This window comes from Microcaecilia unicolor, chromosome 11 (genome assembly GCF_901765095.1).
Source record: "Microcaecilia unicolor chromosome 11, aMicUni1.1, whole genome shotgun sequence".
Taxonomy (NCBI): domain Eukaryota; kingdom Metazoa; phylum Chordata; class Amphibia; order Gymnophiona; family Siphonopidae; genus Microcaecilia; species Microcaecilia unicolor.
In genome coordinates this window covers 59,755,269-59,770,690 of record NC_044041.1, presented here as the reverse complement: position 1 = coordinate 59,770,690, position 15,422 = coordinate 59,755,269, and the positions used below count along the sequence as shown (strand labels likewise).

Below are 15,422 nucleotides of genomic sequence, written 5' to 3'. Positions count from 1 at the left end.
AATATTGTGCAGGTGGTCAAGGTAGTATGGCTAACAGCTAAGAGATACTCTTAGTTTGGGCAGTGAACAACTTGACAGACTGGGAGAGCCAACTGACGTCGGTTTTGTAAACATTTACAGTTACTAGGTTGGGCCAGCGCTCCTAAATACCAAGTCTGCTGTTAGAGATGCTGCAAAAGCAATGTTCACAGTTCCTCAGAGCCTCAACCACTGCACAACTATGGTGGCCTAACTCATGATAAACACTGTAAAGAGTATGTAGGAAAGGCCCCAAAGGAACCCTGGGATAGGCCAGAATACCCCCGTTATAGGCAGGCATTCCCCAGGAAAAAACTAGAAATAAAGAACTACAACTCCCAGCATGCCCCAAGGGAGACCGGGGATAAGAGAAACTATGTGCATTCCCAGGAGTCTCCAGAGGAGGGCCGCAGGGGAAGGAATAAGGCTGATTCTCCAACCTGGTGGAAGAGGTGGTGGAACAGGTGGGTGGAGAAAAAAGAGACACAAAAGAGCTTTAATGAAAGAAAGGGTGAGCAGCTGGGGGAAGGGCGGGGCGAAGAGAATATGGATTGGGCTCCTGAGGAGAGAGGAGAGGGGAGTGAGCCTTGCCCTATGGAGTTAACTGAACCGGAGAGCGCCCTAGAAGAGCCGATGGACTTTTCAGCTCTGGCTCAGCGAAAGCCCAGAGAGTAGCGTGGCCAAGCCGGGTCGAGCGGGAGGAGGTCAGGTAGGAGTTTGACTGACCAAGAGGGTGGGACCCTAGGCTTTGAGCCCGCGCAAAGCCATTACTGTGTGTGAACTGTGTTTTTTGAAGCCTGATTAACTGAGCTGTGTTTTTTGCAAGCTTGGCTAGGACTGAACTGTGTTTTTTTTGAAAGCCTAGCTGGACTGAGGGGGTTTGGGAAACCAGGGCTGAATTGCGCTGGGTGTTTTTTTTTTTTTCCTTTGGAAGAGCTGCAACCCAGGAGGAAAGAGGATCCACTTTACAATTGGTGTCAAGAGTGGGATTCTTCGCGGACCTGTCGCTCGAGGAGGCCAAGACCAGCAGGACAGAAAAGCCCGACGGAGGGGCCAACGCTGAGAAAGGCGCAGACCCGTCTGGGGTTCCGGTAAGCGGGGCCTAGATTGGGGGAAATAAAGGGATCCTAGTAAAAGGGAAAACATAGTAGTGAAACCGCACTTGGAGGTGTCCTCTGTTTTTTTTTCCCACCAGGAGTCGCTGGTCCGGAGCAAGGATGGACCCCAAGGAGCTCTTCGCTTGGATGACGATGCAGTTCCAGAAACAGCAAGAACTGATGGCGAAGATGGTGGAAGACGCCTTGACGGCGGCCAGAGAGCAGCAACAACCGCTGCTGAATATGCTACAGGACTTTTTCCAGCGAGGGATCGAGGCTCCCAGGGGCGGTGGAGCCGGAGCAACTCGACAGGGGCCAGGAGGAAGCGGTGCGGTAGGACCTTTAGCCCTGAACTCCCTGACTTGGGGAAAGTTGTCTGAGCAGGATAATGTAGAGGATTTCCTGACCGCCTTCGAGAGGGTGGCAGTAGCCGCAGGGTGGCCACAAGAGCAGTGGGCCATGCGGTTAGTGCCTTCATTATCTGGGGAGGCTCTAGGAGCCTTTAGAGACTTGGCTCCTGGGGATGCTGCTAACTATGGGAGGTTGAAAGAGGCCATTAAGGACAGATGTGGACTAAGTACCCAGGCTTATAGGCATAAGTTTCGGTCCACCAAATGGGAAAAGGGGGAAACCCCTAAAGCGCTGGCCACTAGACTGATGGACTTGGTAAAAAAGTGGTTGGAACCTGATCGCCACACCACGGGAGAGATTCTTCAAGAATTAGTAGTGGAGCAGTTCCTGCAGGGCCTTCCCAGGGAGGTTCGGGCAGGATTGGTCAAACGGGGCTGTAAGACGGTGTAGGCCGTGACAGCCGGGTTGGAGTGTTATCTGGAAACCCAACGTTGGGGAGGACCCGACCTGGAAGGTGGTAAAAAGCCCGTAGTGCCCCCGGGCCCTGGAAAAAAGGCCCCCTCGTATGAAGGAAAACTTTGTTATAAGTGTGGGAAGACGGGGCACTTCAGGAGGGATTGCCCAGGTCGAGAGGGATGGACCTCGCAGGTTGCCCAAGGGTTTAGGCCTCGGTATACTGCTAAGGTGGAGGTTGAGGGTTTACCGATTGTAGCCATGTTAGACTCCGGGGCAGACCAGTCCATGATCTCTAGGAGGTTATGGGAACAAATAAGAAAAAGGAGGACAGGAGGTAAGGATACCTGTGAGGGAGCAGTGGCTATGCAATGTATACATGGGGCCAGTACTCGTTATACCCTCCATAGGGTTCACGTGAAGGGGCTCACAGGGGAGATAGAGATAGCCATTGCCGTTCTGCCCAGACTGCCACAGGAGATGATTCTGAGAAGGGACTGGCCCCCCTTTACCAAGTGTATGAGGGAAAAAAGAGTAGGGGTCACTACCCGCTCTCAGGCTCGGCGAGACCCTGAGGAGGAGGAGGAGGGAAAAGAATGCGGGGGTGGAAGTTTAAGGGGGGGGGGGGTATGTAAAGAGTATGTAGGAAAGGCCCCAAAGGAACCCTGGGATAGGCCAGAATACCCCCGTTATAGGCAGGCATTCCCCAGGAAAAAACTAGAAATAAAGAACTACAACTCCCAGCATGCCCCAAGGGAGACCGGGGATAAGAGAAACTATGTGCATTCCCAGGAGTCTCCAGAGGAGGGCCGCAGGGGAAGGAATAAGGCTGATTCTCCAACCTGGTGGAAGAGGTGGTGGAACAGGTGGGTGGAGAAAAAAGAGACACAAAAGAGCTTTAATGAAAGAAAGGGTGAGCAGCTGGGGGAAGGGCGGGGCGAAGAGAATATGGATTGGGCTCCTGAGGAGAGAGGAGAGGGGAGTGAGCCTTGCCCTATGGAGTTAACTGAACCGGAGAGCACCCTAGAAGAGCCGATGGACTTTTCAGCTCTGGCTCAGCGAAAGCCCAGAGAGTAGCATGGCCAAGCCGGGTCGAGCGGGAGGAGGTCAGGTAGGAGTTTGACTGACCAAGAGGGTGGGACCCTAGGCTTTGAGCCCGCGCAAAGCCATTACTGTGTGTGAACTGTGTTTTTTGAAGCCTGATTAACTGAGCTGTGTTTTTTGCAAGCTTGGCTAGGACTGAACTGTGTTTTTTTTGAAAGCCTAGCTGGACTGAGGGGGTTTGGGAAACCAGGGCTGAATTGCGCTGGGTGTTTTTTTTTTTTCCTTTGGAAGAGCTGCAACCCAGGAGGAAAGAGGATCCACTTTACAACACATAGAAGGTTCTGAAAGGATATGCAGTCTGTAGTCCCTGGCTGAAGGACTGTGACAATGGCTGGACCAGAATGAAGAGAGGGGTTAAAAATAATAAATATGGCAGGTAGTGGCAAAAAAGGCTTACTGAACCACTACCTCAGAAGGAACCAGTTCTAATTGAAATGGAAGCTCAAAGGAACAGCAATAAAGCAAAGATACTTATCTGTAGCAGGTATTCTCCGAGGACAGCAGGGTAACATGGTGGGTATTGCCCGGTCTGGTACTTGTAACAAGCTTTACAGAGCTCTTTGGAGCACAAGTCGAATTCCACTACGCATGTGCAAGTGCCTTTCCACCCGCTATGAGAGCGCGGGACCAACAGTACAAACAGCAACACGCAGTACTGCAAGTGTTGTGTCCCCAGCCAAAATTGGAGATACATCCTGTGAGCTGGAATTATTGGGTTGTGAGCATAAGCATCCTTTAAGTCCAGAGAGCATAGCGACTCATTTTCCTGAATCATGGGGAGAAAGGTGCCCAGAAAAACAATACTGAACTTTTCTTTGACCATGAATTTGTTCAGGGCCCTTAGGTCTAGGATGGAACACATCACTCCTGTTTTCTTTTGCACAAGGAAGTACTGGAATAGAATCTCTTCCCTTCTTTCCCTGATGGAACGGGCTTGACCACATGGGCCTGTAGAAGGGTGGAGAGTTTCGCTGCAAGTACCCGCTTGTGTTGAGAGCTGAAATAATGAGCTCTCAGTGGGCAATCTGGTGATCTATGTCGCCAATGCAGGGTGTAACCGAGACAGAGACTATTTGAAGAACCCACCGGTCAGAGGTTACAAGGGGCCACCGTTCTTGGAAAAACTTCAGCCTCCCCCTGACTGCAGTCTTCCGGGACAGTCACATTTACTGCAAATATGCTCTGATGGAGCAGTCAAAAGCTCGCTCCCTGCTTTGACTGGGGAGCTGTCTGGGGCTTAGGCGCATGCTGTTAAGAAAGAGGGTGCTGGGATTAAGCCTGCTTAGGCTGGCGAGAAGAAGTGAACCTACACCTCTGTGAGTAGTAGGTACTCCTCTTCGACTTGCTGAAAACTTTCCTGGATTAGGCAGTAGTCACAGAAGACGTCTGGTGGTACAGCGTATCGATGGTATCAGTGTGTTTCTTGATGAGGTCAGCAACCTCCACCTTCTCTCCAAAAAGGTTATCTCCCCAGCACGTGGCATCCGCCAACCTTTGTTGGACTGCCAGGTTCAAGTCAGAGACATGCAGCTAGGAGAATGTGCACATCACTATATTCTGAGCAGAGATCCTGGACACCACATCAAATGTGTCATAGGCGCCCCTGGCCAAGAACTTATGACATGCCCTCTGCTGCTTGACCAGCTGACAAAGAGTCAACCTGCTCCAGTGGGAGTCAGCCAGATCAAACATACTGCGCACCAAGGACTGCAAGTACAGGCTCGTGTACAGCTGGTATGATTGGATACAGGAGATGGGCAGAGAGGCCCAATATATCTTCCACCCAAAAGAATCCAGGATCCTAGGTTCCCTGTCAGGGGGTGCCGAAGCATAGTCCCTAGAACTCCTGGCTCTTGAGCGTGGATTCCACCACTAGGGAATGATGAGGCAACTGAGGTCTATCAAACCCAGGAGAAGACTGAATCCAGTACATGGTGTCAATCTTTAGAAGGACAGGGACCAACAGAGGGGACTCCCAAGTTCTTCACCTGAATGTCCCATAAGATCTCGTGAAGCGGGACCGTCACAGCCTCTCTAGGACTCATAGTCCAAGACCTCGAACATCTTAGCCCTGGGCTTGTCCTCCAGTTCTAAAGGACTTGGAATGGCAGCTGCCATTTCCTTTACAAAAGATGGGAAGGAAAGGCTCTCAGGAGAAGACTTTCTCCTTTCCCGTGGAGGAAAAGGGTCAGGAATGGGATGCCATAGGACTCCTCCTCCGAGAAGTATCCTGGGTCCTCATATGACTCTCACGAGCGCTCATCGGTGTCAGCCAGGAGCTCCTCATGGGAGGGCTAAGACTGAGCCCACCTTGAAAATGAGAAACCATGTTCCCAAGAGGGTGTCAAGATGTCAGCTCCAGCCTCTACTCCCGCAAAGCTTCCTCCAAAGACATCGAGGGGGTGCCGACAGGGATGGTAGTCGACACCGAGGCTGCACGTGGAACTGAAGGCCTCACCGCAGGCTGACAGCCTTGCGGAGCAACAGCCAGAGGCATGGCAGGTGCAAGCACCGTAGATGCCAATGCACTCTGTTAATGAACCCCACCAAAAGCTCAGGGAGCAAGGCCCAGATGCCTCATCAAGGGCCGACATCTGAAAAGTCTGGGACACTGGTGTAGAGACAGAATGCTGAATTTGCAGGGTCAAAGTGGGTGCCTGGTCCTTGCTGCCTGGAGACCCACACACTGACACCTCTTGTATGGAGGGGGAGGACTATGTGTCGAGAGCTGAGGGCTTTCCTGGTACCTGAGAAACGTCGACGTTTCTCAGGTACCAGATAAGCCCTCAGCTCTCGACACCAAAGGTTGAGGGCGATCCACGTCAATGCTTCTTCCGATGCCAGGCATCAACGCTCCTCGGTGCTGACAAGGACAACATCAAATCTTCACATCACCTCAGGGTTGGGTCCAACTCTGTTCGGTCCTGGGAGGCCTGCATAGCAGCCAGAGTTGAGGCAAGTGGAGACCCATTTGATGCACAGTCACTCCCAGTTATCTAAGGGTCTCATAGTCATACTGACTGAAGAAACTCTAGATACCGATGTCATCACTGAGGCTTCAGACCTGGATCCAAAAACTCTCTCTCTCTTTGAGCCTCTCCAGCCAACTGGGTTCTTTTCTTTATACGAAGATATAGAACACAGTTAGAAGGGGTATGTTGAGGCCCTAAACACTGTAGACACCAAGAATGAGTGTCTTTGCTAGAGATGGTCCTATTCCACCGGGTACAGAGCTTAAAGCCACTGGGAACCTTCAATGACATGTAAGGGAAAATAGCCATGGCTAATCAAAAGACTCGATAGTGCCAAAAAAGGGGCAAAGCAGCAGAGAAAAATCGAGGGAAGAACCCAACCGAAGCTCAGGCCTAAATGCACTCTATGGAATGAGGTAAAAATAAAGAAAACTTAGAAGAGGGAAAAAAAAACCCTAAAATCTCAGGGAGGAAAAATACCCCGAACGAGTTACAGGATAATACAAAAATAGGAAAAAGAGCGAGAAGACACAAAAATAAGCTCCATGAAAACTGAACCAGCTGAGCAGTGAGGATGGGTGAAAACAACACATCCTCTCCTCACTGTGGAAAAAAAGAGAACTGCTGCACTCTCGTGATGGGTGGGAAGGCACAAGCGCATGCGCAGTGGAGCGCACAGCTCTATAAAGCTTGTTACAAGCACCGGACCGGGCAACACAGACTGCGTTACCCACATGTGAGAATTACATAAGTTTGCTTGTCCTGGGAGGAACTACTCTACAGCTAAAGGGCTCACTTTGATAGAGGAGAAAGAAACCAGTATGTCTCACTCTCAACCAGAGCAAGGCCAAGCTTGCAAACCGCAGTTCAAGTGTGACACTAGCAGACTACAAGATATTCAGCTTGGCCTGGATATGACTCATAGATCCAAATGCCAGACACATACCCAACAGTTCTTTGGCAGCAATGAGAGCAAAGGACAGGGCCAAGAATGGCAAGACCTCCACAGATAATCAAATAAGCACTTGCACATTACCTTGACCTCACTACTGCAGCTCTACCTGAATGGCCTACCCCTGGGATTAAAATCTAGCCCCCCACCACCACCACCATAACATCCCTGCAGGGGTGAGGGCTGTAAAACCAGACCTGGAAGGCAAGAATTTCACCAGCAGCTCCTGAAAATCAATCTTCTCCTCTTTCTTACACTTGGTATTTCGCACACGAGCCGAGCGTCTTTTGGCTGTCTCACCACAATCATCTGTGGTTTTCTTCCGCTTCACCCCTTTCCTGGTTTTGTCACATGCGGATGAATCACCTAGCAAACAAGGTCAATGGTTTCAAAATGCATATCTTGCAAAGTACTGTGGCTAATTACAGCGTTTTTGTTTTATTCTGTGTACATGTTATGAAAGGCTGTATAGAAAAAATATGAATGAACTAAGGAGAAAAAATCAAAAACCTGCTGCAATCTACTGGACCAATGTTTGCTTTGCACAATGCCAATACGTTAATCCTTATTCTAGGTCTAACCTGTTACATAGGTTAAGGTAAGTAAAAACTGCACAAATAAACTTTGTTAAGGAAAGGACAGAATTAGAGCTAATGCCTCAGCAAATCCAAGGTTGGATGTTCTGTGTCACCAGCACTGAAACTTTGTGAGAACACTTTCTGCCTACACAGAAACATACAGAGGTCACAAAGTTAAGGGGATGATTGTCTGCTTATCTGTATTTGTAACTGTAGTCATACTATCTGTTTAAGTTGGAACGATGCAGCTCTGAGTTATTCATTTTAGTTAGGATAGCTATTTGTGCAGCCTTACTTAAAATGGATAAAGTTATTCAGATACCTCTTTTAACAGTACTAGACTATAACTTCTAGTTTTATCCCCTCCCTCCCCATTTCAACTCCTGGCCCTCCTTCGCTCAAACACATAACTTTCGGCCAGCTATCAAGCTGTCCAGCCGAAGGTTAGCATCCCCTGGCCCTAAAAAACATATAATTAAGTTTGAATAACATAGTAAATGAAGGCAGGAAAAGACCAAATCAACTTATCCATTTACCTGGTTATTCTATCCACACTGCCAAGGATACACCTCTGCAGCCAGTCACAGAGAATAACTGCCTGCAAAATCTCTCCCCTTATCCAGAATAGTTTTTCTTTTTGGCTTCCTCTTTGTACTCCACTATTTTAGGTAGAAAAGCACACATAATCCCCTCTTAGTTCTTGCCTGCACACTACCCTTCTCACGTCTGAGCATCCCTTCAGAACCCGAAAACCATGAGCCTCTGATCAGTCTCCTAGGCAACAAATCATGCAACACTCCCCACTACAGTTTCCCTGGGGAGCAGAAGTTCTGACTTGGGAATCAAATTAACAGGTTTTCACATGGACATGCATAGTATTTACCATCTGAACCCCTGGGCCAGCCCCTGTTGCTTTATCTAACCGTAACCTGCCTAAAATGTTCTGATCATAAGGAGTGAAAAATATCATGAAATGAAGGAGTAATATGACTGCAGCCAAGGCACAGGCCCCTCCTCACCTAATGGGGCCACTGACTCCAGCAGGATCTGGCTTGGAATGGGCAGCACAGGAGTATCAGCAGCTAGAGGAGTAAATGACTCCCTTATTGCCACTACCATGCTACTGCTACTGGGATTGGCCTGAATAACACTGACAGGAGTGGAGGTGGGGGAGAGAATCAAGTGCTGAGCAGGATCTTGGTACTCCGAGAGGTCAATTTTCTTGCCCAGGCTGGGGCGTGGCAGCTCACAAGTAGTCAGATACCGATACATAGCCAATAGGCTCTCTCCTAGACATTTCCACCTGTGCAAGAAAAAAAAAAGCCTATAGTATCATTTTTACCATCATACTTCAATTTCTTCCACAGATAACATTCTGACTAGATACACTGGCCACACAACCCATACTCATGAGACTGCACATGCCATCATGTAGCCTAAGAACGAGTCATGAAACATACGTGAAGAAAGGGACAGACTGCACCAGTTTCAGGTCCGGCTTTTTCTCCCGCACTGTCAGAGCTTTTCTCTTTTTACGCAGCTCCAATGCTTCATCTACAATTGCCCTTGTCTCTGCCAGACTCACATTCACCTCATGGATTGACACATCACTGTAAGACAGGGGAACAATGAAACTCATCGTAAAAAAACCCCAAGGAATCAGAAAGTCAAAATGGTCAGGTAAATAGAGACCTGCAGCACTGTCTTGATATATTGCCATTCTGGTACAACCAGAGCAATTTACATATGTGGCCATCTTCAGAAACAAAAAATGAGGTTTTATGTTAACATCTTTTTATTGAAAACATCAAAAAACAGTCAAGTAAACAATGTTGCTTTCTTATTATGAACATACCTAATTACAAACGTACCCTTCCCCATTCCCTCTCCCCCATATCAGTTGAAAGGACTAATTTATGTCAATAATAAACCAGGAACAAGTGAACTAAGAGCCCGGTAGTGAACAAGCCATCAGAAAGATGTACAACAATATCCCAGTCTACAATTTTCCCCCTTCCTTTACCATAAACAGCCCTCTTTGCTCTTACCGCAAATACAAATATCTATCCACACAAAAAAAACCCAAACAAAAGAAAAAATAACCCCTACAACCTACCTCTCATAGATAACCAGGTCACCGTAGAACTAGTGATACAGTCCAGCCAGAATAATTAGTTCTTCTATCATCTAAAGCAGGAAAGGGCCTATACTCTTATGGCTCTCTCCCCAAATGAAACTGATTGCCTCCTAATGGTACCTATGGTTTCCATGAGTAATATTATACAGAAAAAAAACAGATATCACATTGAAATCTATGAAGTAAAACAGGCTAACCATAATTAGTACCTAGAGAGAGTTCAAGACAAAACTCTGAGCTCTAGGAGGTGATGATGAAAGATATGGATCCCATATAGACAAACTTTTTGTCTTCCATATCTGCCTATGCGAAGCTTTTCCAGGAACATGAGCATACATCACCAACCCCAGTAAGAGGGAGCCTCTGGCACTGTCCATGTTTTCAAAACAGATTTTTTTCCCCAACAGAGCCGCCTTACAGATAAAGAGATGGCTACCCCCACTCTGCATACAAAAAAACTCATGGTGGTCTAATAAAAGACCCAACACTAACATCAGAATAGTGGAACCCAGGAGGACTCCAAAGAAATGAATTATCCTCTTCCAAAAATGACGGATCAAAAAACGAGGTTTTAATGAATTCAGTTACAGCAAACAATCTGCAATACAATAGCTCAAACCCCATCCTTTTAAGTTAAAAAAAATAAAAAAGTTACAGAAGTTCAGACATGTAAATTTTTCAGGCTGCTTATGGACCCGTGACATGAATCAGCCATTCTCAATATATTGTATCCACTACTTTAGTCACCTTTTCCCAGGTCACATATTACATGCAGATACTTTCCCTCTCCCTATTGAGCTCACAGTCTAAGTTCTGTACCTGGGCAATAGAGGATTAAATGACTTGCCCAGGGTCACAAGGAGCCACAGTGGGAATTGAACCCAGTTCCTCTCGTCCACTACACTAACCATTAGGCTACTCCTCCGCTCCTCAACATCATTCATTATATTGCTACTAACTAGAGCAGTGATCTCCTAACCTACACAAAGGCATATCGTCTTTCCGCTATTGCTGCCCAAAAATGTGGAATGCTCTGCCGAGACACCTCAAAATGCAAATGGACCACACCTTCTTTAAGAAATTACTGAAGACTTACTTCTTTGTTGCAACCTACTCCCCTTGTACCCCTGCTGATTGATATTCCCCTTTACGTTCCCCACCCTGTTTAGTTATCCACTGTTAGTCAATGCTCCCCTTGTTTCACCTTTCTTCGCTTTCTCTGTATCTTCATAATTTGTAATTCCTCCTAATTTTCTGTAAGCCACATTGTGCCTACATGTGTGGGAAAATGTGGGATATAAATGAACCATAAATAAAACCACTAAGATGTTCTTCAAAGTCTGTGGCCTCAGACACAACAAACCCCAAAGATCAAATTTGCAAGCCCATAGCAGGCAACAGAATGTAGATATGTGCCTAGCTTAAGTGGATAACCCGCTTCCGCATGGAAAGATTAACTGCATGCTCGTTTGGTTTTATGCATTGTTTGTTGGAATCATTTACATTGTGTTGCAAAAGGTGACAAACATGGAGTGAGAAACATCACAAACAAATGAAAGAATAAATTAATATTCAGAATTCTAACTAAAGTTCTATTCTGCATTTTGGATGCAAAATATATTTGACTGGATAGTGTCAATAAACCAAAATGCTGCACAATGTGCTTTGTTAATGAAATCTGAAGAGAATCTTGAACAGAATCTCAAAATCAGGCCAAAAGTATGTTCTTCTAAAACACCTAAATGCTTTGTAATTTAGAAGAAAGCTGCATCCAGCCCAGGTGAGAATTACTAGTAGGGAAGGGAATGACAAACTGTGCAAGTGAAACAGGAGACAAAAACAATGAATGGTGTGTGTTTGAAGAATACAAAATAACCACTGGAAGCAGTTTAGAATTACCATTTCAGGAACATGCGGAAAGAATCCTTCTGTAGGCAAGGCTGCTCTTCAAAGATTTTCTCCTTTAAGACAAGACCTTTACTATATCGGCAGTCCTTCTCCAAGGCCTTGCAGATGAAGTACAGACAAGCTGCAGAATGACCATAGAAATCAACCTAATTATTTATATATTCAGAGCTTTAAGAAACAACTCCATTATCACAAGCAGATTCAATGAAAAAGCAGAGCTACCTTGCTACCTATAAGCTTCTACTTACATTGCTAGTAATCATTTTTGTATGTGGACTATAAAGCAGGCTGTTGAGAAGCGCTCTGAAAACCTCTGACAGTCCCTTAGAACACAACCAGGAGCAAAATACTTAGTGCTACTGAAAGGTACTGGACTCATAGCACTCAGAGCGAAGTAGTGGCTGCTTGTCTATATCTGAAGTTAGGACCATCATAAGGAGTTGCTTAGTACTTAAAGAAGCAATAATCTGACTTCTCCAGATCCCCTCTCATGTTTTCTTCATCACCCCTACTTTGATTCACTCTCATCACCAGTCTTCATCCTGCTTATCCTTCCTCCCCCCAATATCCTAGTTATATAATAGTTTTTATATAATCTTGCATATGGTTGTTCTCTACTCTTCTACCCTTTGCAGCTTTCAAATCTTTATGCTCGACTCACAGCTGGAATTTTCTGAAACAATTGCTGCTTTGCAATCTTCCTATTTCACATGCTGACCCTCTGCCTACCTACCTCTTTAAGCAATTCTCAGGACCCTTTCTTCCTTTTCTGCACACCATCATACAGTCTAGTCTTCAGATTAGTATCTTCTCAGCTCATGAGTTATGGTGCTTCCACAACTAAAAGACCTGAAAGCTGATACCTCTCCTATCATCCCATCTCCAGTTTTTCTTCCTTTCTTCTCTAAAATTGTTCAAAAATGGTCTCTATCCAACTGACCTCGTTCCTTGACGAGAGCAGTGTTCTTCACTGGCTTTCATTTACATTATAGTACAAGAAAACTCTTAGCACCCTCCTTTGGAGAGTGACTGAGTGGGATGGGCTGGTCTGATCTGATACTTATTTTTTTTTTAATATTTGTTTTAGTTTTTGTGTGAGTTTTGAAGAATCTGTATGAATGTGCCTTTCTTATTTTATCATTTTGGTGTTCCTTTTTATATATATATATATATATATTTTTTTTGTTAACTGCTTTGATCTGCTTGACAGCAAAGGCAGTATATCAAGACAATAATCCATCTCACTCTTGATTCTGGTAGGGAAGTTCTGCCTTCACTAGACCTCTCTGCTGCTTTTGACTTGGTTGACCACACTATCCTTCTTCATTTTCAATTTTCCTTTCTCAATGTTCTTATCAACACAGATGACATCCATCTTCTCTCCACTGTCGATCCAGATTCTCCAACTTATTTCCGATCTTTCAAATAAACTGGAAATCACAGCCAACTGGCTCACATATGACCACCTTAAAATCAACCCAACAAAAACAGCAGCTGTACTGTTTTCTACTAATGTTCCTTCTGCTCTTATCAGGCTGCCCGAAATCTACGGAAACCCTGTTCCACTGCAAGAATCTATCAAGCAACTAGGAGTCACCACTGATAATAAACTAAACTACAATGCACATGTTTCAGATCAGATCAGAAAATGTTTTATTCATTCTATCCGTTCACTACTAGATACTACAGACTTAAGCCAAAAAAGCCCCCCTAAAACAAACTGCATAAAAGGGAGAAAAGCAATACTCTTGAAGCGTCTATATTAAAGTATTTATATTACTATATTTCAGTGTGCATTTTAACGCTTCTGTACCAATGGATTTATTCTTATGTATGATAGGAGTCCTTATTTCCAACAAGCTCAGAAATGTAACATTTGCAATAAGTTAAGGTTTCTGGTAAAGAGTCCACTTCCAGCCTAACAAAGCATTTTGGCTTCCATCCACTGGCTAAGTTTCCAAACATTTTGAATCTTCAGAAATTAGGAAACTTAGCTAGTGGATGGAAGCAATACTCAAAGTCTTTTTTTCTCCCTTATATACAGTTAGTTTTAGGGGAGTTATTTTGGCTTCAAGTAGTTTATGAAGAAGATAAATTGACCAATGATAGGAAAGGGGGCTATGTGATTACCCTGATGACATTTGAAGGGCATGGGGGCTCTAAGGTCTGTATCTCTCCATTAATTAAGAATTACTAATTAAAGTTTTGGGCTGTTGGGTTTCTATTCTCAAGTTTAATTATACGCAAAACCTTTTTTTAATGATATACATATATACATCACGCAAACACATTGAAGGAGACAACGAAGATGATAAAGAAAACATCAAACAGACTCAAAGAGTTCACATTACAAGTTTATTTCACAATAAAACTGGACTCAACACGAATTGTGTTTCAGCCACAGAGGCCTGCCTCAGGAGTCCCTGTGGTTTGGACGAATTTTATTGTGCTCATCAGTGGACTTACTCTAGTGTATTCGGTGCTATTCAGTCTGCACGTTTCTGGTGTATTACTTTTATTGGTTCAACTCTTCACAGATACTTTAGGACTTTCAGTAACCAAACCACAGGGACTCCTGAGGTAGGCCTCTGTGGCTGAAACACGATTCGTGTCAAGTCCAGATTTATTGTGAAATACACTTCTAATGTGAACTCTTGAGTCCGTTGGATGTTTTTTCATCATCTTTGTTGTCTCCTTTGCTGTGTTTGTTGACTGTTTATACTGTCGCAGAGGATTTTTGGTTCTTCTGTGCTTGTTGATACATAAATACGTACCATGCTGCACATGTGAGCCAATGCTCCCCCTTATAGCATTCCACTTAGAATACTCTCTGCTATTTGGGTGCCTAAGGGGCATGTAACTTTTACAGAATTACCCCCTTAGTTTGTATTTGAGGCAATGGAGGGTTAAGTGATTTGCCCAAGATCACAAGGTGCAACAGCAGGATCTGATGGGCCCTTGGTCTTTTCCCAGTGTGGCATTACTTATGAATTGGGATTTATGCACAGACTAGCATTTCAGCACATGTGCAGATAAAACATTTTCTGCTCAGAGCCTTGCTCAGTTGCACTGCCCTTAGCACAGAACCATCACCTCCCCTATTCTGTCTTTCTTTAATTCATGCTCTTCATGGAGGCCATGAACAAAATCTGGTAGGTTCCTTATGCTTGTAGTTGCAGGAAAAAAAAGGCAACTAGGCATTAAATAATCACAGATGCTACTGAGTGGAGTGGATAGACTGAATTGCATGTTTACTCTTTCCAAAAATACTAGGACTAGGGAGTTTACAATGAAGTTACAAAGTAGTAAATTTAAAACAAATTGAAGAAAATATTTCTTCAATCAAAGTGTAATTAAAGTCTGGAATTCATTGCCAGAGAATGCAGTAAAAGCAGTTAGCTTATCGGGGTTTAAAAAAAAGGTTTGAATGTCTTCCTAAAGGAAAAGTCCATAGACCATTATTAAAATGGACTTGGGGAAAATCCACTGCTTATTTCTAGAATAGGCAGCATAAAATGTATTGTACTGTTTTGGGATCTTGCCAGGTACTTGTGAACTGGATTGGTCACTGTTGGAAACAGGATGCTGGGCTTGATGGATCTTCGGTCTGTCCCAGTATGGCAATACTTACGTACTTATTATGTATTTGGTAACCCTTCTACACCACCTCAGCCTTGGCATTAAAGCCGTAATGCTATGTTCAGCTTTAAGTCTTCTGCACACTTCTGTGCATAGGTATGGAATAGCAAATAGCCTCATTACTATATTTTAATATGCTGTGCACTGGTGTCTAATGCAAGACTTTGTGCAGGGTTGGCTTCAAGGCAAAATCCTTTTCTTTGTTGTCTACCC

The 15,422-nt window shown here is 44.9% G+C and overlaps 1 protein-coding gene across 2 annotated transcripts in view; it reads right to left on the bottom strand.

Annotated features, from left to right (window-relative positions):
• The window catches only part of CABIN1 (calcineurin binding protein 1), a 267,407-nt gene that overhangs the window by 208,112 nt on the left and 43,873 nt on the right, over positions 1 to 15,422 (bottom strand). For both annotated transcript variants that reach the window (XM_030218338.1, XM_030218339.1), the window contains exons 7-10: positions 11,562 to 11,691; positions 8,986 to 9,135; positions 8,545 to 8,828; positions 7,145 to 7,313 (exon numbers count right to left, since the gene is read on the bottom strand). In XM_030218338.1, coding sequence (XP_030074198.1) covers positions 7,145 to 7,313; positions 8,545 to 8,828; positions 8,986 to 9,135; positions 11,562 to 11,691 — 733 coding nt within the window. The remainder of the gene's footprint in view (positions 1 to 7,144; positions 7,314 to 8,544; positions 8,829 to 8,985; positions 9,136 to 11,561; positions 11,692 to 15,422) is intronic.